The sequence below is a fragment of the Manis javanica genome, chromosome 17, assembly GCF_040802235.1.
Source record: "Manis javanica isolate MJ-LG chromosome 17, MJ_LKY, whole genome shotgun sequence".
Classification (NCBI taxonomy): Eukaryota; Metazoa; Chordata; class Mammalia; order Pholidota; family Manidae; genus Manis; species Manis javanica.
The window spans coordinates 14,275,994-14,297,661 of NC_133172.1; the positions used below are offsets into that span (position 1 = coordinate 14,275,994).

Below are 21,668 nucleotides of genomic sequence, written 5' to 3' on the forward strand. Positions count from 1 at the left end.
GCCCCGCCCTCTCAGGTGCGAGGCCGGGCCAGGTGACGTCACTTCCTGCCAGGTAAGCTCCGCAGATGGCTCGAGGGTGGGGAGATTTGGAAAAGGTGTCGCCGACTCAGCTTCTTAAAAAAAGGCCACACATCCCGCCGCCCCGTCACTCATCTTACTGCTTGCACACCTCAGTAAAACCGGGATTCCAGTTTACAGATTTTTTATTTAAAAATTCCAAAAAAACACAAAAATAAACTTTTAATATATATTACTTATAATATATTATAGTATACTTATAACATTCCAACGTTTCCAATATTACAAAAGGGATGAAGAAAAATACAAGGGAAGCAGACGACCCAATATATATAAATACTATAAAATCTATTAGAATAAATAAAAGTCGTCATAAATAAAGGGCCCCAATGGCTGAGGGTGGGGCGGCAACAGCTTTGGCTACTTGCTTTTGGAGGGAATTTGAGCACCAGGATCCCCCTGGGGGGGGTGGGGGGGGCTCCAGTCACCACCAGACACTGGAACCTCAGGGTCTAGGAAAACTTGGGGTGGGGGGCAGTGGGGGCCTATTATTCACAGCATTGGGCAGGGGAAAAGTGGGGAAAGGTTTCACTGCCTCCCTCAAATTTGCTACATTTTTTTAAAGGACCCCAGAAAAAGACTTCTTCCCCCAACACCATAAACACCGAGCTCTCTCGAACACTGGGGACCTGCCCCAGCGGGAGGTCAGGGGAGTGGGTTAATGCATTTTCAAAAGTGCAGAGGAAGCTGTTTAAGCGTCCTCCAGTTCCCTACGGAGCCAAGTACAAGAGAAATGGCCCCCCTTGAGATCCAGCTGATCAGTACTGGGCAGTCACTCAGAAACGGAGATGCGATTGAAGATGGGGAGTCGCCGGGGGACTGCAGGTGGTTGGGGTGGCCCAAAAACCCCGGCCTCGAAGACAGGTGAGTCAGATCCCCCCAGGCTGCTGCCGCTGCTGGCATATTCATCGGGATCAGATCCCAGGGAGTGTGCAGAAGGGCTCCGAGCCAGGCCACCCACGGGCCCCCAGAGGCTGCTGGGGGTGGCCCTTCGGCAGGAAGGGCAGCAGGCTGGGGTGGGGTCCCTTCGGGCCACAGGAGTCCCAGGGGCAGCAGAGAAGGCAGAGGGTGAAAGTGGAAGATCCCCAGGTGGTGGTGGTGGGGAGTTGGAGGGCGAGAAGGAGCAGGAGGACAGGGAAGGGCCTGCCAGGCCTGCTGGTGGTGGTGAGGTTCGGCGGCCAGAGGGCAGGCCTGAGAAGCTGATGCTCTGGCGCAGGACATGGGGGTGGCCCGGGGCAGCCTGGTCCTCACTAGGGTTGTGAATGAAGTGGCAGCGCGATCCGTAGGGGCAGCGGCCCTGGAGGTAGAACTTGTGGCAGAGTTCCGTTTTGTACTTGGGGTGGCGACTAGCTTGGCGCAGCTCGCCCAGGCCATGGGCGAACTGGCACTTGGCCCCATAGCGGCAGCGGCCGCTCTCTGAGAAGGTCCGACATAGCTCAGTCTTGTAACGGGATGAGGTGGTGGGGGTCGCAGTAGGTGAAGTGGGTGAGGGCGACAACTCAGGGCCCGGGCGGGGAGCCAGGGGTGCGAATCCAGGGGGTGGGGGCACCCAGCCGCAGCTGCGACCCTCCACCAGGCTAGTGGATCGGCCAGGCAGGCGAGCTGGGCTGGAGTCAGATGAGCTGAGGCTCCAGAGTCCGGAGGAGGCCCAGCCTGGGCTGGACTCAGTGTCTCCGTGGTCGGATGACAGGTCAGGGCTCAGCGACAGGAGGCTCTGCGGGAATTGGGATTGTTAAGACACCGAAAATAAAGTGTGACGCCCCGCCCCGGCTGCAGGGCACCTAAGAGCTTGCCAGTCCGGTTTGTAGGTTCCGGGCCTGAACCCCACCTGCCCACAGAAAATCATGGGTTTCTGGATTGCAGGCATCCCGATTTGGAGGTTCCAAATTTATTCTCTACTGAAGCCTATCCCGAGACCCAGGAATGCCGGCTCTCCCGGCTGATCAAGAGGGAACCCTAAAATCTAGGCACATCACTATCCTCTCTGATCTTGAATCTTTGGGTATCTTGGAATCTGACCCCGTGCATCGGGTTTTCTCCAGTTTCACAACTGGACCAACAGGCAACGTTAACCCAAGCGTTGGTTATCTCGTCGGATTTAGAGTTTCCGGAGTCCTCCAGGTCAGGGAGTAGAGACAGAAGTCGGCTTGCCCTCACCGCCAGACTCCAGCCCCAGAAACGCCTCCGCGCAAAACCGCGCCCTCGCAACTACTAGGAGGGTAAGCCAGGTGTGGGGCCATTTCCGCCTCCCCACAGCCTAGTCTGAGACAAGTCCTCCAGCTTTCCATTTCGAAAAGCCACCCTACTCATATTTGGGCCGAGACCCAAAAGTTGCAAGCACCGTTTCACCTCCAGAGAATCACAGTGATGTGAGAAAGGGAGGTAGGGACCCTGGGCCGAGTGCACGGCGCTAAAGAGCTCCAGTTAGAAAAGGGAGCCAGAGGTCCCGGACTGGAGTTTGCGGCGCTAGAGAGCCCTAGTTTAGGAAGGGAGTCAGGCACGCGGACCCGGGGTGCCGCTCTGTGGGGGCTTACCTCGTAGATGGCAGTGAGATCCATGGCGGCGGGGACGGCCGATCGACTGAAAACCCGGCCGAAGATGGGAGCGCTGAATTCAGGCTGCGGTTGGTTGGCCGAGCCGGTGCTTTTATAGAGCTTGAGGGGGCGGGGCCAGGGCGGTCTCTAAGTGGGCGGGGCCAGAATAGGCGCTTCCCGGACACGGGCCCCCATCAAGGCCCGCCCAGTCCTGGATGGGTTCCTTTCCTCCCGGCCTCACGCCCGGGACTCGCCTGATCCCTGCCCGCGGGGTGCCGTGACCTGGCTGGGTGTATGTGGAGCTGGGGGGTGTCGGCCTAGTTTTTAAGGCTGTAGACTCAGGCGCAGAGAACGGAATCCGGACGGGTCGGGGGTCGGGAGCAGGGTGCTGGCATCCCGAGGGAATTGACAATGGTCAGAGGCCGAGAGGGCGTGCGCGTGAGACAGACGCACTCGCGCAGGGAAAGACGCAGAGAGAGAAATAGAAAGACCCAAAGAGAAGAACATACAGAAAGACACACACACACTGGGAACATAGAGAGGGAGAGACGGAGAGGCGGGGAGGTGGGGAGGCAGAAAAGACGGGACAGAGACAGGCCTGGTGGGAAATTCTCTGCTGAGACCTGCCTTCCTGGCTTGGTCTTGCTCCCAAACAGCACAGATCCAGAGACCAACACTGCCCTCCCCGGTTCCCGCTTGCGGGAGATGGGGTCCCAGATACCTCAAGACGCTGGAAAGGGGCCTCTTTTCCCAATTCCAGGGCCACTGCAGCCTCTCACGCTCACGCAAATAATGGCACTTCTGATCACCTCCTTTGGGCTAAGCACTGTTCTATTTAAAGTACTTTACATATATTAACTCGAGGGGTATTATTATGCCCACTTCACACACGGGAAAAAACAGGCCAAGTTACTCTCCTAGTACCCGTTTAGTAAATGGCAGCAGCCTAATACCAGGGCCTTAAACTGTGTTAGGAGTGTTGCCCTCTTAAAAGGCTCAGGATTGGAAAGGTGGAGATCTTTTAACATGGTGAACGGTTGCTTTGATGAAAAGGTGTTTTCAGATGGAAGAAATGGGTCATCCCCAACTGATGGTCGGATGGGTCTTTTATAAAGGGTGTGCCTTGAAAGAACTAATAATTTGCGGGGATCAGTCCGCACACTGGTAAGTCTTTTATTGTTAAGAGGTTGCTCTGAGTAAAACGTCTAAGATCTGGGAAGAAAAGTTATCATTTAAGGGGGTCTTGGGAGCTGGCTGCCCTGAGTGCAAATATGGGGGTAGACATCATTGTCACCGAGTACAGTTACAATGGCGGAAGGTTCATTCTTGCAGCCTGCTACTGCCAGCTTGTCCTGAGATGGGAAGATTCTGCCAGGGATGCCGACTTTCCTTGTCGAACAGCATGGGGGAATCCCTGGTGCGGCGCTTTCTGGGGCCGAGGGGCCTTCCCGGCCAGTCCCGTGAGTTGGGGCGGCTGCGGGCGGCTCTGGCACGGTTGCAGCCTCTCGCTTGCCCGTGACTCACCCGCAAGAGGCGGGGGAAGGGGGCTTCCTGGAAGCCGTGACGAGGAGGCTCGGCCCGGACGCCCGGGTTCCTCTCTTGTAACTAGGGCTTCTGTCGCCTGTAAACAGAGCCTCGAGGACAACGGGAAAAGGGGGAAAGGGGCGGTACCTGGCACTCGCCTCTTGGCTGGGTTCCAAATCCCTGTGTTGCTAGTGGGGCTAAGGCGGCGGGAAATCGGAAGGTGGGGGGGACACCCTGGATCTCCGGAGTCCCGCTCGACTCTGACCACGATCCTGAAGGAGGGAATTCTAGTTTCGATTTCGCGGAGACAGGGAGCATTTCCCATCCCTGAGTCAGGCCGACCCCCTCCCCTCTCCCATCTGCTGAGTCATCGGCCTGACAGCCAGGCCACTTGGGATTGGGCGACGCTAGGAAAGGCTGGAGAAGGGCTCTGCGCCGGGCAGGACCGACCACCCACCGAAACACAGACGGGTGGGAATCAGGAGCCCGGGTCTCGGCCCCTCTTTGCTCGTTTTATCTAGGGGTCCGAGTCTCCTAGCCACTAACTCGCTCAGACCCAGGCGACCGGGTTTCCAGCCCGTCCTACATCGGACCCAGGAGTCGGGGCCCCCAGCCATCTTGTCTCAAACGCTGGCATCGAGTCCCCAGCGCTCTTCTCCCTTCGATTTAGGAGTCTGGCTCCCATCCCCCTCCTACCCCTTCCCGGCCTCGGGCGTCCCAGGCTGGGAGGAAGTTCAGGGCGGGACTCCTCCCCGCTCCCCACGTAGCCAGCGGGAAAATCCGTGGCCCCCACGGCGGCTGGGAATCCCCTCTGGAATGACGGTGGGGAAGGGGATGGCCGGGGTCCCCCGCGGGGAGCAGGGGGGCCTGTTCTGAGCGGCAGGGGGAGGGGGGGAAGGGCGGAAACCAGAGCGGCTAAAAATACAGCGAGCACTTCCGGCCGAGGGGGAGGGGGACGGAGAGTAGAGTTTCCAGAAAAACAGGCGAGGACGGGAAACGCGGGGGTGTGAGAGCCGGTGCGAGTGCGCGGGCGAGCCGGGGATCGTACTCGCGGCACGTGTGTCTGGGCCGTGTGCGCGCCTGGCGACCGCCTGGGCGGGAGCGGCCGCCGGGTGAGCCGGGGGTGCGCCCTACTGCGCGGGCCAAGCCGTGTGTGTAGGATGTTGTGTGAAGCGTGGGTGCACCGCAGGTGCGAAGTTGTGTGCCCTGGAGTGACTGGGTGTGAGGGGCCTGGTGTGGTTGGCATGGCGTTGGGAAAGTAGATGTTGGGCACGGATGTGCCCAGTTTCCTGTGTGAGGTCTGCGTATTTACAGTACCTCCTGGCAAGGCTGTATGAATAAACGTGTGAAACCGCCTGTGCCTTTGTGATTGACTGTACTTTACCCCTGTGGGTGAGCCCAGTGTACTTAAACTGTCTTGGAGGTGGCATTCATGAGAACGTGTGATTTACATACCTGTTTTCTGGAGGAAGCGTGTGTTAAGCCCTCAAAGGTGCTGTGAGGGAGGGCATAACTGTGCCCTCACATCTTGGAAGCAATGTATAAGCATCTGTGAGAGTGCAGGCAGCTGTGGCTGTGTATAAGGCCCCTATAGCTCAGTGCGTACATAGTGTGCCCATATGTCTGTCCTTATATGGGGGTGTCACTGAGAACATGGGAGACCAGCATCTGGATGTTGTTCCACTGTAACCCAGTCACAAGGCAATGAAACTCGTGACCTTTGGTTCGTGACATCTAGTGTGTATGATGTGGAAGAGAGCTGGTGCATTCACTGCTACCTTGAGCCACCTCCGTGTGCAAAGCAGACACAACACAATCACACCTGAGAAGCCTTACCTTTCCCCAGCCACAGCAGCTTTTGATAATGTTGGGCTGAGTCAGCCTGTGATGGGCAAAGTCTGCAATAGGGAGAGATTGCATGGTAGGTGGTGGTTAGAAGGGTTGTACGTTCACATGCTTGGGTTGTTCCTGTAGTTTGCGGCACTGTCATGCACTGTTCTGTAGTTTGTGGGCTCTGCTCTTCTCTGCTGGGGGGGAGGGATGTCATGTGCCTGTGTCCCAGTGGTATATTGTGCCCTGTGTGCCAGTGCATCTCACATACTCCCTTCACTGCAGTGTACAGTTGTGTCCCAGGCTGTACAATCTCCCTCTGGGACTAGTTATCTAGTAAAAACCTCTATCAAGGTCTTCCATGACAATGACCTGTACTTCTCTTAACTCTGCCCTTGCACTGTGGTTCAGTCTTCCACCTTGTTCCAGACAAATGAGCACATTCCTGCCTCAGGGCCTTTGCACTTGCCATTCTTTCTCCCTGGAATGCTTTCCTCAAATGTCCATATGACTTTTCACTCTTCTTCAGGACCTATCAAGGATTTTTAGACTATTAAAAAAAAAAAAGAACCCTTGTCATTTAACAAATTATACATGTAACATCTATTATAGGTCATAATAGTGAATACCCACGAACCACTACCCAACCTAAGTTTTCAAACTTTGTTTTTCCATATATAAATCTTGCATTTGTGCTAAGATTTATTCCTAAGTATCATACATTTTTGTTATTACCTCTCTCCACTTTTGATCTCATTTCTCTGCTTTTTCTTCTTGGAACTACTGTGCTTTACCACAATTAACTCTCACTGGAGTATCAGTTCCAAGAAGGCTGGGATCTTTGGTTCACACTATACAGGGCTTGGCCTACACGAAAAGCTGAAAAATACCTGCTGAATGAATTCTGCTTCCTGGTGCTCTCCTTTGTTGAACTGTGCATCCACTAAGCCATTGCCCACATCTTGGTCATCTCCCTGGACATGGTTTTCGGCACCACTGGACTCTGAATTACAGCTACTGGGATGTTAGGCCTCCATATGTGTGTGATGTTGACTTCACCTCAGGGCTAGCAGTACCTCAGTCCCCTGGGTGTGTGTGTCCATGGTCTGGTGTATCTCCACCAGTATATGGCATGTGCTCCCAGACTAGAAGCCAGTGGGCTTTTTTGTGGAAGGAGTGTACTTTTGATTGCACACAGATAATTGCATCACGTTAGTTAGAGATACAACTTTACTCTTGTATTTATTGGGAGATTAAATATGGTTAAGGAGATGTGTATGGGTGCCAAGATGACAAAGACTAGATTATGATGGTCAGTTTTATGTGTCAACTTGGATACACCTACCATCCCAGCAAATACTCATTTACATGTTGCTGTGAAAGTATTTTGCAGCTGGGATTTGTGAATCCTAGATTTGGGAAAGTCAGGTTGGGGGCTGATTCAGTCAGCAGAAGGGCATAGCTGTGGCTTCCCAGAAGACATACTGCTGCTGCGGACAGCGGCATTAGCTACTGCTCCAGAGATGCGCTGCCCTTCCTAAGGGCCTGCCCTCGGTGCTGACACTCCAGGGAGAAGGGGATGACCTTCCCGGGTATACACAGCCATGTACACACATACGGCTGGCCATTTCCCTGGACTCCAGTGCTGGGACTTAGGCTCTTGGTGAATGACAGGTCTCCACAGTCTCGGGGTTTCCTTACAGATGTAGGGTCTGCATAGAAGGCCTCTGGGCAGTGACATGGGAACCAGGGCACAGAAGGTGTTAGGTGGGGCAGTCCTGCAATCAGGCTGAGTCACTTGAGCTTTTTACACCCCAAAAGCTGGGCATGGGCTGGTAACTCCGCCCTGCACTTGCCCAGGCCTGAAGGCCATGGCTGAGCTCCCTGAAGGGTGCTCTCGGGGAAGTGGGGAGCCTGGTGGGGCACTCCCTCCCCAAAGCCCCCTCCCCAAGGCCTGCTTCCCGGAGCTGGGGCCCAGGCGCCTGGGTTCTTCCCCAGGGCTGATGATTCACCCGTGCTGGGGCCTGGGCCTTTTCACTTCTCCTTTGGGGCTAAAAATACAAGGACCCAGGCATCCAGCTGAGCCAGGCTTTACTATGGATTGCACAATGCCTCTGGTTTGAGTGCTGCTGACGCAGGCCCCGGGTTCGGGTGGGGGTGTGAGCTGCTCCCAGACCAGGCATGTTGAGGTCAGGGCCTAGACCCCATCCACTTCCCCTTTCCTGGGCCAAGGACCCTGGGGGCTGAGCTGACATGGGAGGTGTTGGGGATCCCTGGGCTTGGCTGTGGCCCCTGGAAATAAAGCTCTTTCCTTTAGTTCCAAGTAACCCAGGGGTTCTGGTTCCTAGAATCTGGCCCCCTTTATAGACAAATTTCCAGTTAGGAGTTGGGGGCAGAAGACACCAAAGGAGGACTAGGAGAGAGTGTCAGAGACAGGGAGACACAAGACAGACAGAGAGAGACAGGGACAAAAAGCGACCAAGGGAGAGACGAAAGATGCATGCAGTAGAGACATGTACAGCAACAGCTAGAAAGAGGAGCAGACACTACTCCCAACATGGCCACTATCAAGGAAGGACTGAAGTAGAGGGGTGCAGTCAGCGCTCCACACCCAGGCCAGATGCGGGGAGAGCCCCTGGAAGAAGTCATCAACAGGCACAGTCCAAAGGCCATCCTGCTGGGGAGGAGGGCAGGTAGCCTGTGCAGCCCAGGCCACACCCTGCACTCCCTGCTGCCCCCTGCTGGCTCCAGCTGCAGTGCTCAGGAAGGAAGAAAAGTCAGAGACAAGGCAGCTTTGAGACTTTTCATTCCCTCCCAGTCCCCTCTGTCCACAGCCTGCAGGTCCCAGCGCTGCTGGCTCAGGCTCACAGGGTACTCCCAGGGCCGGTAGGCGGTGCAGGCGTCTTGCCTGTGACCTTGTTCGCACAGTCTAGCAGGGCAGTGTGAATGTCCTTGGCACAGGCTATCTGGGCTTTGATGACGGCCAGGTACTGCGGGTAGGGCAGGCTGTCAGGCTGCACGGCATCTGGCTTGGTGGCTGTGGGCACCAGCGTTGGAGAGTGCTTGGCACTGTCACAGCTTTGTGACAGGCACTCGTGTGCCAGGCGCTGTGGACAGGCAGGCAGGCAAGGTACAGCATCAGTCTCACACTGGGCACTCCCAACCCCACCCCGGGGCCAGCCTGGAGTAGCTTGCTTGGCCTCTGGACTCTCAAGGGTATTGGGGTCAGAGCCTGGCCCTGCCAGTCACTTGCTGGGTGACCTCACATGAGCTGCTCCTCTCTGAGCCTGTTTCCTCCTTTGGAAAATGGGTTTAATAACTACCTCTGTTATCTCATAAGGTGAGAACAGTGTGGGAGACACAGCACAGGTCCCAGCACATCACTTAAGTGCTAACTAATGAATGTGACCTACTATTGCGACCGTCCTAACCCCATGCTTGGCTGTGGCAGTGGCTTCTCTGGCACCTGCTCCTGGTTTTCCTATTTTTTTGGATGCTCCTTCTAGATACTTCTTGCTCTACCCATGCCTTAAATGTGCCAATTCCCAGGTCCAGACTCTGCCTCTCATTCTCATGCCCCATCAGGCTCTCACCCACACACACCACTCAGTTTCCACCTGTGCACTGTGACACCACATCTGTGTCCCCTGCCACCCTTGAAATTCCAGAGCTCTCAAACCTTCCCCACTGAACTGCTCTTCTTCCTGCATCCCTGTCTCAGGGATGGCCCTTCCGTTCCCAGTAGAGTCCTGAGCTTCATCCTGGAGATTCCCCCTCAGACAGCCCCAGGGCCTATACACAGAAAGCCTTCTGAGTATTTCTTCCATCTGCCATTTTCCACTTCCTCAGGACCCTGCCCTGGTCGAGCCTAGCCCACTGAATCCTGCCATGGCTTCCAGCCCCCAGTCTCAACCCCTCTGACCTATCTATCCCTCATTTAGTAGCCAGAGGCCTATTTCTAACAAAAGAAATGGGTCTACTTTCTTCCCTGCTTGAATCTCCCAAGGCTTCCCAGTGCTCCCAGAGCTATATTCAAAATTCAACACGCCCCAGTGTCTACTACCCCTTGGCCAAACTAAATTTCATGGCATTCTTAAAAGGAACTTAATGCAGAAGCTGTTCCTTCTAGTGGGAACACCCTTCTACCACAACAAGATTTCTCAAATTCTGACTTTTCTTCCAAAACCCAATTCAAAATACTGAGGAAAACAATACAGACAACACTTGCCATGAACCTTGTACCATGTTAAGTATGTGCATGATCTTGCTGTTTTTCCCAAAAACGCTTTTCCAAAGGAGGAACCCAAAGCTCAGAGGTAGAGGTGGTCCATCTGATTTGAGAGTCCATGCTCTTAGCCACTCACCCAACTGGCAACTCCTTCTCCTCTTCCATTTTTGTTCCATCCTTGGCTTAGTTGTGCGGTTTCCACAGTAGCCTTCCCTGAGCCCCTCCTCTCTCCCTACCCCACCCTAGGGCCAGATGGCTTCTCTGGGCCTCCACAATCCCCTAAACTTCCCTCATTTTAATCCTAACCCCTCTGCCTATGCTTTCCCCTTTCACAGCCCTGACCACTTTTAAGCTGTCCCTATTTGGGGATGTATGTCGCCCCACTGAACTGGAAGCTCTGTGAGGGCAACACTGTGTTCCCAGCATCACTTGAAGCACAGGTCTGGCCTGCAGGAGGTGCCAAGTGAGTGTGTGTCAATTGACTTGAGTGAGGGCTCCTGAAGGCCTGGGCACTGGGGCAGGGTTGGGGTCACCCAATGGCTAGGAGGCCCCTTACCAGGCAAAGTTCCAGCTGGTCACAGAGTGCATAAAACTCCTCCAGACACTTGTCAAAGCGCTGTATGGGTCCATCGCTGCTCTTTCTGCAGCCCAAAAAAAGGGAAGGTGACTGGACATGAATTTCCAATCCCTAGAACATAGTGTCTACCTAACCAAGAATCCATTAGGAAACCGGGTATAGGCCCAGAAGTCTCCAGATGGGGCCTATAAGACTTTTCCTAATAGGAGACACAAGAAGAGCAAGGCCAGGTGTTAGGGAGCTGGGCTTGAAAATAGGAGGAAAGGGAGGTGGGTGGCTAGGGTTCAGGGGATGAGTTTCTAAGATTTGGGTGAAGACAGGAGACCATCCCAGGGAAAAACGACTACACTCACTGTCCGTTGTCAATGTTAGTGTTTTGAATCAAGTTCTGGGCTGCAACCTTCATCAAGGTCTAGTTAAAAAAAAAAAAAGCATTAGTTGGAGAAACGTTAGATGGACACTGTTGGTAGGTCTACACTTTTCCTTAAGATTCATCCAGTCTCAGGCCTCCTCTTCTATTGGCGTCTATCCTCCCGTTACTCCCCAACTCCCGCTTCCAAACCTGTGTATCAATAACCTGAAAGTATTTTTCCAGAGGCCCACTCTCACCTGGGTCCTTGCCAGTAACCTCCAGGGCATAGCTTACGGTCCTTCCTCACCCACCAATCACGGTCAAAAACGCTATACAAGCAAAGTCCTTCCTTCAAGCCTTAACCACCAAAGCCTGGCATCTTCTTTAAACTCCCTCCCACTCGAGTTCTGACCATTCCCGGGCTCAACTTCCGCACCGATCCCACCTCAGACTGTCAATCCGCGGAGCGCTTGGCCTCCACAGGACCAGTCTCACTCCTCTCTCCCGCTTAACGCTCCGGTTGCTCTCTCCCTGTTCAAACAGCCCCTCCGTCTGAGCCCCTGGAATGGGAGAGCCAAACCCTGCGGGCTTTCTCGCAGCTCCTGGCCTCACCTGTAGACTCTCCTTCAGCTGCGGGATGAGCATCTTGTAGCGCTGCACGGGGTCGAAGTCCTGCTGCTGCTGCTGCAAGAGCCCGCTCTGCGCGGGGCCCACCAGCTGTGCCGGGGCTTGCGGCTGCTGCGGGGGACCAGGCCCACCAGCCGAAACGGCGACCGACACGCCAGCTGCAGAGGAGGCCGTCGACGCCTGCTGCTGAGACGCGGACATTTTCCTCGCTCAGCGCGCCAGATGTGCGTCACATGAGCGTCTTCTTCTCTAGGCCCTATTTGCTAATTAGCCCCGCCTTCCCAACAGTTCGACCAATGGGAGGAAAGACTCCCAACAGTTGACTCTCAAATTCTCCTCCCCAACAGTTCAACCAATGGGAGGAAAGAGTCCCAACACTTGACTCTCAAATCCGACTTGCAGGCTGATACGGAACCACCAATCACAAGTGGAGTTTCCACTCCCGTCCCGCCCCTTATCCAGCCGCTCGCCAGTCCGGGAGCGGATCCAATCCGGACTCTATTTCCCAGAAGGCCTCGGGGCCTCTGAAGCGACCTGTCTGGTCCTCAGCGTCTTGGCGGCCGGTGGTGGAGCAAGAGCTGCGAGTCCGTCCGTGGCGCTGCCTGCGCGTTTACCTGAGTCTCCGCTGGAACTCCTCTCACCAGCGCACCTCATTCCGACCCTATCCCGGTGGAGAGCGGCGCCAACCCGAGCCTTGCCTCTGATTAGGCGTCCGCCAAAGCCGGCACGCCCCTTCACATCTCGCGACTCGGCAACGAGCCGTTAGGGCTGCCGTCGCCCCGTCGCCATGGCGCCCACCATTCAGACCCAGGCCCAGCGGGAGGATGGCCACAGGTAGGCGCCACGCAGCGTGGCTGTACTACTCTCTCCTACGTCTGTCCAGGTTTTGGCGAGGTGGGGAGTTGGGCGCGGGTGTCTGCCTGCAACGTCTCCAGTCCCCCAGCCCTGCTTCTGACGCCAAACCTCGCCCCAAATGCCGTGGCGTCACGGAGCTCTCGCCTTTCACGAAGTCGGGCTGGTTCTTCACAGGGACCCGATGTTGTCCGTTCTCCCTTGCCGTGGAGTTTAGGGATTAAGCTCTTGGAGACTTTACCCAGAAAGTATATTGAGCTTATTCCTCCAAGCATTTGGAGACCCCTTTTCCCCAAAACAATCAAGTGGTTCTTTAAGCACTCGAGAAGACATCCCCTACAAAAAGGAATGAGCACTTGGCTTCATTCGTTAAAACATTTAGGAACACTTTCTTTAAAAGGAATTGGAATACTTCACTTTCTCCATTAAAGCACTTGGAGCACCCCTACCCAAAGGGATTAGCATTTGTCACCCCCTCCCCCTCCGTCCTTTAAAAGCTTGAAAAAGCTCTCTTCACTCTCCTGTCATCCTCTCCATCTTTCTTTTTTTTTTTCTCTCCATCTTTCTATCATTGTTTCTCTTTTACCCACCAGGCCCAATTCCCACCGGACTCTACCTGAGAGGTGAGCCCCACTATTTTTCCAGGATGGGTGGGCGAGTCGGGGCTGGCAGCAGGGGCCCGGTTTTGAGCTACTGTGTTCCCAGGTCTGGAGTGGTCTGCCGAGTCAAGTACTGCAATAGCCTTCCTGACATCCCTTTTGACCCCAAGTTCATCACCTATCCCTTCGACCAGAACAGGTGAGACAGATGGGGAATGGGAAAACAATTCACTTAAGAATGAGTTTCTTGAGGACAAGGACCACTTCTCGTTGACTCCTCTCTTCTCAGGGGCCTAGAACAGTACCTAGCACATAACAGTAGGTGCTCCATAAATATCTGTTAGTGAATGAAGCAGTGTCTGAGTCTCTTCCCACTGGAGGAGAGCCAGCCTTGTTTCCAATATGGGGGACACTCCGAGTTCCTCTCTAGAGAAGCTTAGCCTCTGGGAAGCAGGGATGTGAGTGATAAAGCTAGAATCAGGAAACCATAATGGGCATGTTTTCACACCCAGGTTCGTCCAGTACAAGGCAACTTCCTTGGAAAAACAGCACAAACATGACCTCCTGACTGAGCCAGACCTGGGGGTCACCATCGACCTCATCAACCCTGACACCTACCGCATCGATCCCAATGGTGTGTGGGGGGCAGCAGGGAGGGCCAGCTGTAGGCCAGCAAAGGCCAGGCCTGGGCCTCCCTCATGGTCCTCCTGCCCTCTTGCTCTCCTCCAGTACTCCTAGATCCAGCTGATGAGAAGCTTTTGGAAGAAGAGATTCAAGCTCCCACCAGCTCCAAGAGGTGAGGGGGTGCTGAGTGGGGACTAGCTCTGATGGGAGGAGGGTGTTGGGGTCCTAAGGTGCCTGATCCTCTACCTCAGATCCCAGCAGCATGCAAAGGTGGTGCCGTGGATGAGGAAGACAGAGTACATCTCCACTGAGTTCAACCGTTATGGCATCTCCAATGAGAAGCCTGAGGTCAAGTAAGTTGTGGATAGGAGGGCAGGTAGAGGTCTCAGGTGTATTCAATGGCCCCTAAAGCCCTTTCTCTCCACTCCTAGGATTGGGGTTTCTGTGAAACAGCAGTTTACAGAGGAAGAAATATACAAAGACAGGGATAGCCAGATCACAGCCATTGAGAAGACTTTTGAGGATGCGCAAAAATCGGTAATTGAAGGACTGGGATAGAGGGAAGCAGCCAACAGTGTGGCTCCAGAGCTTTTCCTCCTCCTCACCCCATTTTTGCCCCGGCCAGATCTCTCAGCATTACAGCAAGCCCCGAGTGACACCTGTGGAGGTCATGCCTGTCTTCCCAGACTTTAAGGTCAGATGCAGGGCAGAGGCAGAGGGGATAGCCTGCCATCTCTGCCCTTCCCAATCTAACCCCAGTGCCCTCCATCCCCCAGATGTGGATCAACCCATGTGCTCAGGTAATCTTTGACTCAGACCCTGCCCCCAAGGACACAAGTGGTGCAGCTGCATTGGAGATGATGTCTCAGGCCATGATCAGGTAACTGGCCCTGTTGCCCACCCTGGCCTGCTCAATACGACGTTGTCCTTGCTCTTCACTGTTCGTCTTCTTCCCCCAACCAGAGGTATGATGGATGAGGAAGGGAACCAGTTTGTGGCCTACTTCCTGCCTGTGGAAGAGACATTAAAGAAACGAAAACGGGACCAGGAGGAGGAGATGGACTATGCTCCAGATGATGTGTGCGTGGGTTGGGATTAGGTTTTAGATTGAGAAGTCCCTCCTTTTCTTACTTATAGGAAAGAAACTGGGCTGACCCTGTTCTTCTCCTTAGGTATGACTATAAGATTGCTCGGGAGTACAACTGGAATGTGAAGAACAAGGCTAGCAAGGGCTATGAGGAAAACTACTTCTTCATCTTCCGAGAGGGTGATGGGGTTTACTACAATGAACTGGAGACCAGGTACCCAGCACATTCCTACCTCAGATTAGCCTGGGCCTGTGCTTTAGAAGCAAGATCCTGGGGTATATGAGAACCATCTTGGAAGTCAACTGTATGTAAGGATTTGTTACGTACATTTGGGAGCAAAAACAGCAGTAACCTGCTCACACACATGGGGTGGACCTGGTTCTAACATGAGAACCCAGGAAGAATCTTTATATAACACTTTGGAGCTGTTTAGAGCATTTGTGTAGGTCAGACAGCCAAGTTTCCCCTCATACTAAGAAGAGACTTCATAAGACAGAAAACATAGCCATAGCCAAAGCATGGAGTAATGCATAAAATTAAATGAAACACTGTATACCTAAGTTCACAAATGTGACCCCCAAAACTTTCCCCTACTGGCAAAAAGTTTACTCCTTTGCCAGAGTACTTGGTTAAGGGTTGCGAAAGTGTGACCTTGAATTTCTATTTAAAGCAGACAGCACAAATTCTGGTCCCCTAAGCCAGGCAGGAAATGTAAAGACACAGTGGGCTGGTGGGGTCTGGGTGACATAGAGCTCTTGGCAACCTCCAAGGGGCACTGCAACCTAGCCTGCAAATGACTATAGATTCATACTTTGCAAAAGCCAGAAATCTAGATTAAGTGTTAGCAACTAATTCATATTAAAATCTATTTATATATGTGTCTGTAGATGCATGTGTATGTATATGTACACACATTTTATAAAGTGCAGGACAACCAACCTGGTATCTTGGAGCTATCATCCTTCTCCTCTCCTGCCTCCAACACCTGAGTTTAGTTTTCTCTATTCAATCTGTATTTATTCTGGTCTCTTCTGAACCAAGTATTGGTGAGGAAGAACCAAGAGAGACCAGCTCTCCCCCTGGGCATCTTTAACCACACCTTCCATACCCCTCCCCTGCCACTTGCCCACTACAGGGTCCGCCTGAGTAAGCGCCGGGCCAAGGCTGGGGTTCAGTCGGGTACCAATGCTCTGCTTGTGGTTAAACACCGGGATATGAATGAGAAGGAATTAGAAGCCCAGGTAACAAACATGACTGGCCCAGGGCAGCCATGGGGAGGGTGGTGGTGGGTAAAGAGGGACAGCGGCCCAGTAGAACTACACCCTCCTTACCCTCAACTTTGCTGGTTCCAGGAGGCACGTAAGGCCCAGCTGGAGAACCACGAACCCGAGGAGGAAGAGGAAGAGGAGATGGAGACAGAAGAGAAAGAAGCTGGGGGCTCAGGTAAAGGTGGACAAGTCAAGCCCTGGAAGCCCTGGGAGGATGGGAAACTGGGTCTCACTTCTCCCCATTCCCTTACAGATGAGGAACGAGAGAAGGGCAGCAGCAGTGAGAAGGAAGGCAGTGAGGACGAGCGCTCAGGCAGTGAGAGTGAACGAGAAGAGGCTGACAGGGAAGAGGCAAGCGACAAGAGCGGCAGTGGCGAGGACGAGAGCAGTGAGGATGAGGCCCGGGCAGCCAGGGACAAAGAGGAGATCTTCGGCAGTGATGCAGATTCGGAGGACGATGCTGACTCTGATGAGGAGGACAGAGGCCGGGCCCGTGTCAGTGACAATGACTCAGACAGTGGCAGTGAAGGAGGTGGCCAGAGGAGCCGCAGCCAGAGCCGGAGCCGTAGTGCCAGTCCCTTCCCCAGTGGCAGTGAGCACTCAGCCCAAGAGGATGGCAGTGAAGCCGCAGCTTCTGATTCCAGCGAAGCCGACAGCGACAGTGACTGAGGTCCAAGGCCTTTGGGCTGGTGCAGCCAGGATTGGTATGCACAGGAAGGCACTTTTTGAGTGGTCTATTTGTGAGCCCTTTGATTTGTTTGTTTCCCTTCCCTCCTCCAAACCTTTGCTGTTAATAAAGCCAACTTCTCTTTACTTCCCTGCTAGGCCCTGTGGTCTTATTCTGCCAAAACCTCCCTTCTCCCAACCCAACACCTACCCCAAGTGCTCAGTGGCCCCAGCTTAAGGCCAGAGACACAGCTACTAGGTTTTCCATGAAATATAGCATAACAAAGGTCAGAATCCTTTTTGGTTTTTTTTTTTCTTTTTCTTTTTCTTTTTTTTCCAAAATAAGCCCAGACCATTAAACAAGTGAAACTCCAACAAATAAGTCTTCTCCAACAGCAAGAAAAACTGTACAGTTACTCAAAGCTGATTCTGCCAGTGGGGCTGTGGATAGAAAGGAGGGTGAAATCATGGCGAAGGGACCGGGAGCTGGGGAGAGGCTGGAGCAGGAGAGGGTTAGGGTCCTGCCCATCAGAGTGGGGCCGCCTGCGCCCTGCACACTGCTGTCAGGTGGGGGGAAGGGAGCGGCTCTTGCCTCCCCTTGTGTCTGGGTTGTCCCTCATCACCTCCCAGTGTCAGGCAGAGCCAGCTCACCCTGATGGGTAGTGAACAAGCTGGAACTGGCTGGGAGGAGGTGAGGATCCATCAAGAGGGACACCCTGCTGATTCCAAACAAGGTAGCCTCTGTCCATCCCACTTCCCAGTAGTGGGAGGGAGACTGGAGAAGCCCTGGGAGCTTGAGGGGAATGAGCAAAGGCACAGAAACATGAAGGGGCCGGGGTGGGGGACTTGCATAGGTTGATGAGTGTGCAAGAGGTACATAAATAAACCTGACACCCCACCCAGCCCGGCACTGGGAGAGGAGGTGGGGACCTGGAGCAGGTCCCCAGGGCCACCCCATCCCCTGGCTTCCTCCCCTTTTCTGCACTCAGAGTTGAGGGAGTCTAGACCAGGAGGGTAAGGGCAAGAAGGTCAGGAATGGGGTGAGAGTGCAGGGAGGGCGGTGGTCTTAAAATTTTTTTTGGTTTTTTTTTTCCCAACATTTTGTATCTTTAATAACATACACAATGGTTACCAGCCATATTCATAACAAAAGTTATTCATAAAATGTATCTAAAAATAACATTTTTTTTCCTTTTCGGTGTGAAAAGCTCGAGAATGTCCCAGTGTGGTGGTGGTGGTGTGTTGAGGGGAAGAGGGGGCTGGAATAGGGAACCCTGGCTCCCCCCCACACAACCTGAACCCCCAATTCCTTCCCTCCACTTGGGCCCCAGCACAACCCCTCAGTAGAAACAGAGACCAGAGGGTCTGTATCACTCTTGTGGTTGGGACGAATCTCGGTTATGATATAGTGTTCCACTTAAGTGAGGTCATGACAGAATTGGGAGGGCGGGGCAGGCGCTGCGGTAGGGGAAGGTTGAAAGAAAAGTGGGTGGGGGGAAGAAACCCAAAACCAAACAATCCCCTTTCCCTATTCCTTACCCCCAAGTCTTCTGGCGACTAGACCTGGGAGTGGAGGATGTGTGGGGGAAGGGGACGTTAAGGCAACAGACTTTCTGACCTCACAGGCTGCCCTGGCTCCCACCTTCAACCTCTGCATCTGCGGAGCCAGGGCTCGGGGGAGCTGGGGAGGGCTAGGGAGTCTGGAGGAGGGGGCTCTGCCCTCTCCCCTCATAAAATTCAGGCTCCCCCTACCACCTTCTTGGCTCAGAGGGAGGCCTGGGGATTCCAAAAATGAGAGGGAATGATGAGAAAGAAAAACCGTTAAGAACTATATAAATATGTATCTTAAATAGGCCTAAGAAATTAATTGTAGAGAACCTCTGATAAATGGGGAAAAGGAGGTGAGAGGAGGGTGACTCCTGTCCTCAGGGAATGATAGGAATAGGAAGGAAGATGGCGAGGAAAAAGAGCGGCTGCTCTCCTTACCCACCACCACCTTCTTCTCAGCTCCTCTCAAATAACATTCAGGAGAGCAGGTTATTTACCCTGCTTGTCTCTCCCCAAATGTCAGATGGTTCTGAGCAGGGCCCACAGATGGCGGGAAGGCTGCTCCCTTGGGAGGGGCAGGTGGCCAGCGGTGTGGCCAGGGAGAGATGGGGCCAGGTGGGGATGAGGGAGGGAAGGAGGGAGCAGGCAGGCTAGCCAGTCCCTGCTCCCTTTATCCTGGCTGCCTCTACCTCCCTGGGCCTCAGCAGAGATCCCTCCATGGGCCTGGGAGTGAGAAAGGCATGTGCCAATGTTAAACAAAAGTTAAAAGGGTGAGAGAGTAGAAAAATATTAGAATGTATAGCTGAGCCAGCCCACCCTCTCACTGTCGCGGAGAAGCCTGTTGGGGGTTGGCCCCCGCCCGCCGCCCAGGGAGCCTATGGGTGCGCTGGGCTGTGGGTCCCGTCAGATGGTGGAGGTTTTGTCTGTCCCATCTGTGGTAAGAAAGGAAGGGAGGAAGATCAGGAGCTGACGGAAGCCCAAGACAAGGTGCTTGGGTAGCTTGTCATCCCAGTCAGGCCCTCCCTGAAGTCCGGCCTCCCCTAAGGACCCCTCAAGGATGCTCTGAGTTGCTCAGTTCAGAGGTGCAGACGCTGCTGGGTAGGTGGGAGCTGGGTCAGGGAAAGAGGAAATGCTCACCACCCAAGGCGTGTTCTGTCATGCTCAAACACAGAGACTCCAGAGTGGGATTGATCTCCAGGTCAGGCCCAGGAACTGGGCAATCTGGTGGAGGAGAGAAGGACAGAGGTGGTGAGGACTAGACTGGGATGGAGAATACATAAGGAAGATAAAAAGACCAGATGGGCTGGCACAGGGAAGAGGCTGAAAGGGACGAGAGGGTAAGGGAGGGAAGGAGAGGCAAGAGACACACACATTGGGATGGAAAGTATGACCAAGTAGAGATGGACAGGCACAGGCCTGGGTGTGTCACAAAGCAGGTAGAAGCAACAATGGCGAGGGAAGAGGCTTGGCAACATGGAGAAAGCCTGACCTACAGACAGAGGAAGGGATATGAAGCTGAAGGAGCTTCCTGGAGACTGCACACAGGCTGTGACTATTCTGGAAACATACTACACACTGCCTCAGGCACAATCTGGGCATCTGCCCCAGGCACTGGGCAGCTCCATGCTCCCTGATTGATGGCCCGCTCTGTACTTGGTGCAGAAGCTTAATGAGAACCCTTCCCGTCCCTACCTGGACTTGTTTCTGGGGAGGCCTGGCAGGTGGGGCAAATAAGGACAGTAGCCATGGGGCTTGTCCTCAAACTGCCTCTTAAAAGGGCCTCCTGTTCTGGTGTCTGGGATACAACCCGCCCATCTCCCTGGGCAGACCTGACACCACCCCACAGTGCTTAAAACCCTTCCCTGGTTCCTCACTGCAATCAGGAGAAAGTCTAAGCTTTTTACCTGGATTTAGCTCCTGTTCGCACCCCAAGCCTTACCTCTCATGATCTTCCCTCTTAACCCTGAGCTCAGGACATGTGAGACCACCTATGTGTCTGCTTAACAAAAGTTTCTTAGACCTCGAGGAAGTCACCTGAATGATTCATGATGGATAAGACAGGAATAACATCAGTGCCCTAATCAGTGCAGCTGGAAGACTGGATTTGACAGTGCAGGAAAGCTGTGGGACACACAGCCCAGCACAGAGCATGCTAGTAGAACGAACTCCTCCACCTTTTTTTCTCATGCAGTTCATCCATCCAGTCAGCTAACATCAATTATAGGTGCCTACCACGAGCCAAGACCTGTGCGAGAATGAACACAATGGACAGGGTCCCTGCCTTCAACAGATGGCAGTCCACATAATCTCATAAATTAAGAATCCCTACTGATTTGGCAGTTTATGACAGGAAGAGGTTAGGGTCACTTGCAAAGCTAAGACCTCTCCAAAGGCAGCCCCTTCCAGACCAGCCTTGACTGCCTCTGCAGCCTCAGTGCCCAGCAGCAGGCCCAGCACACCCTGCTCGCTGAGGAAGGCAGCACGAGAGCCTCACTAACCTTCCTTTGCCCACTTGGCCCTCATTCTCATCACCCTTCTCCAGGCTGGTCTGTAAGGACAGAGAAAACTGTCCTCTCATCTCAACCACCCTTTAGTGCAGAACCTGATCCAAGAGCTAAAGTCTACCGGTTCCTGCCTGGTTACCTGGCTTTTGAAAGAATGCCAGTGGACTGACAGATAGACTCCCCTCCACAGAAACCTCCATATTTTGACTATCTCATCTCCCTCACCCCTTCTGCACTGAGTATTTAATGATCCTCTAAAGAGACGATGACACAGACCAAGACGGACACTAAGAAGAGCCTGACATGGTGGGAGGGAGAGATGTGGAGATGCAGGGGTGGGAGTAAGGGATGAGAGAAGACAGAGCGGGCAAGCAAGAGGGATAGATAGGAAGAGAGAGGGGGAAGGCAGGGTGTGAGAGAGAAAACTGAAACAGGGCAGGGGGATGAGTAGAAGAAAACCGATGATGTGGAGAGATGGGTGCAAAGTGGCAGGAAGTACGGGGAGAGGTACTCAAGCAGCTAAGAAGGGATAGTGGTCATGAAACCCAGAAGGGAAAAGAAAGGGCAACTAAGGTGTTGTGGAGGCAGAGTCCCCAAGGGTGGGAGTGCCTTACCTGGAGGGAACATGAGAATGGCCTGGGGCGATGAGTGGACTGGGAGCGAATGGGTGCGCTGAACGGAGCTGCGGCTCTGACTGGGCATGCTGTTACTGCCTCCAGGGTTGGCGAACCACAAGTTCTGCAGAGGGCATGGGAAGAGAGAAAGCAGT

General features: G+C 53.8%; 4 protein-coding genes across 6 annotated transcripts in view; 1 reads left to right on the forward strand and 3 right to left on the reverse strand.

The window, feature by feature from the left end:
* Nucleotides 1-185: 185 nt before the first annotated feature.
* On the reverse strand, nt 186-2,822 carry ZFP36 (ZFP36 ring finger protein). The gene is made up of 2 exons (XM_017656403.3): nt 2,613-2,822; nt 186-1,792 (listed from the first exon to the last, which is right to left on the reverse strand). Exons 1-2 carry the CDS (start codon nt 2,634-2,636, stop codon nt 851-853), a joined length of 966 nt encoding a protein of 321 aa, XP_017511892.1. The 5' UTR covers nt 2,637-2,822; the 3' UTR covers nt 186-850.
* A 5,933-nt stretch (nt 2,823-8,755) lies between these two features.
* MED29 (mediator complex subunit 29) lies at nt 8,756-12,008 on the reverse strand. The gene is made up of 4 exons (XM_017656402.3): nt 11,736-12,008; nt 11,125-11,183; nt 10,751-10,835; nt 8,756-9,073 (listed from the first exon to the last, which is right to left on the reverse strand). Exons 1-4 carry the CDS (start codon nt 11,949-11,951, stop codon nt 8,831-8,833), a joined length of 603 nt encoding a protein of 200 aa, XP_017511891.1. The 5' UTR covers nt 11,952-12,008; the 3' UTR covers nt 8,756-8,830.
* A 151-nt stretch (nt 12,009-12,159) lies between these two features.
* PAF1 (PAF1 homolog, Paf1/RNA polymerase II complex component) lies at nt 12,160-16,994 on the forward strand. Its single transcript, XM_017656400.3, has 14 exons — nt 12,160-12,584; nt 13,196-13,225; nt 13,308-13,400; nt 13,714-13,835; nt 13,931-13,997; nt 14,077-14,178; nt 14,257-14,362; nt 14,451-14,519; nt 14,602-14,705; nt 14,789-14,905; nt 14,998-15,126; nt 16,049-16,154; nt 16,266-16,356; nt 16,435-16,994. The coding sequence occupies exons 1-14, from the start codon at nt 12,538-12,540 to the stop codon at nt 16,848-16,850; spliced, it is 1,599 nt and encodes a 532-aa protein (XP_017511889.1). The 5' UTR covers nt 12,160-12,537; the 3' UTR covers nt 16,851-16,994.
* A 147-nt stretch (nt 16,995-17,141) lies between these two features.
* SAMD4B (sterile alpha motif domain containing 4B) overlaps nt 17,142-21,668 on the reverse strand; it is a 37,501-nt gene continuing 32,974 nt past the window's right edge. For 2 of the 3 annotated variants that reach the window (XM_037021686.2, XM_037021685.2), the window contains 3 exons: nt 21,514-21,637; nt 19,533-19,616; nt 17,142-17,288 (listed from right to left, as the gene is read on the reverse strand). In XM_037021686.2, the coding sequence (XP_036877581.1) occupies nt 17,203-17,288; nt 19,533-19,616; nt 21,514-21,637 (294 nt within the window). In that variant the 3' untranslated portion in view covers nt 17,142-17,202. Of the gene's footprint in view, nt 19,328-19,532; nt 19,617-21,513; nt 21,638-21,668 lie in introns of all 3 variants that reach the window. The other variant, XM_017656399.3, reaches the window with a different exon arrangement.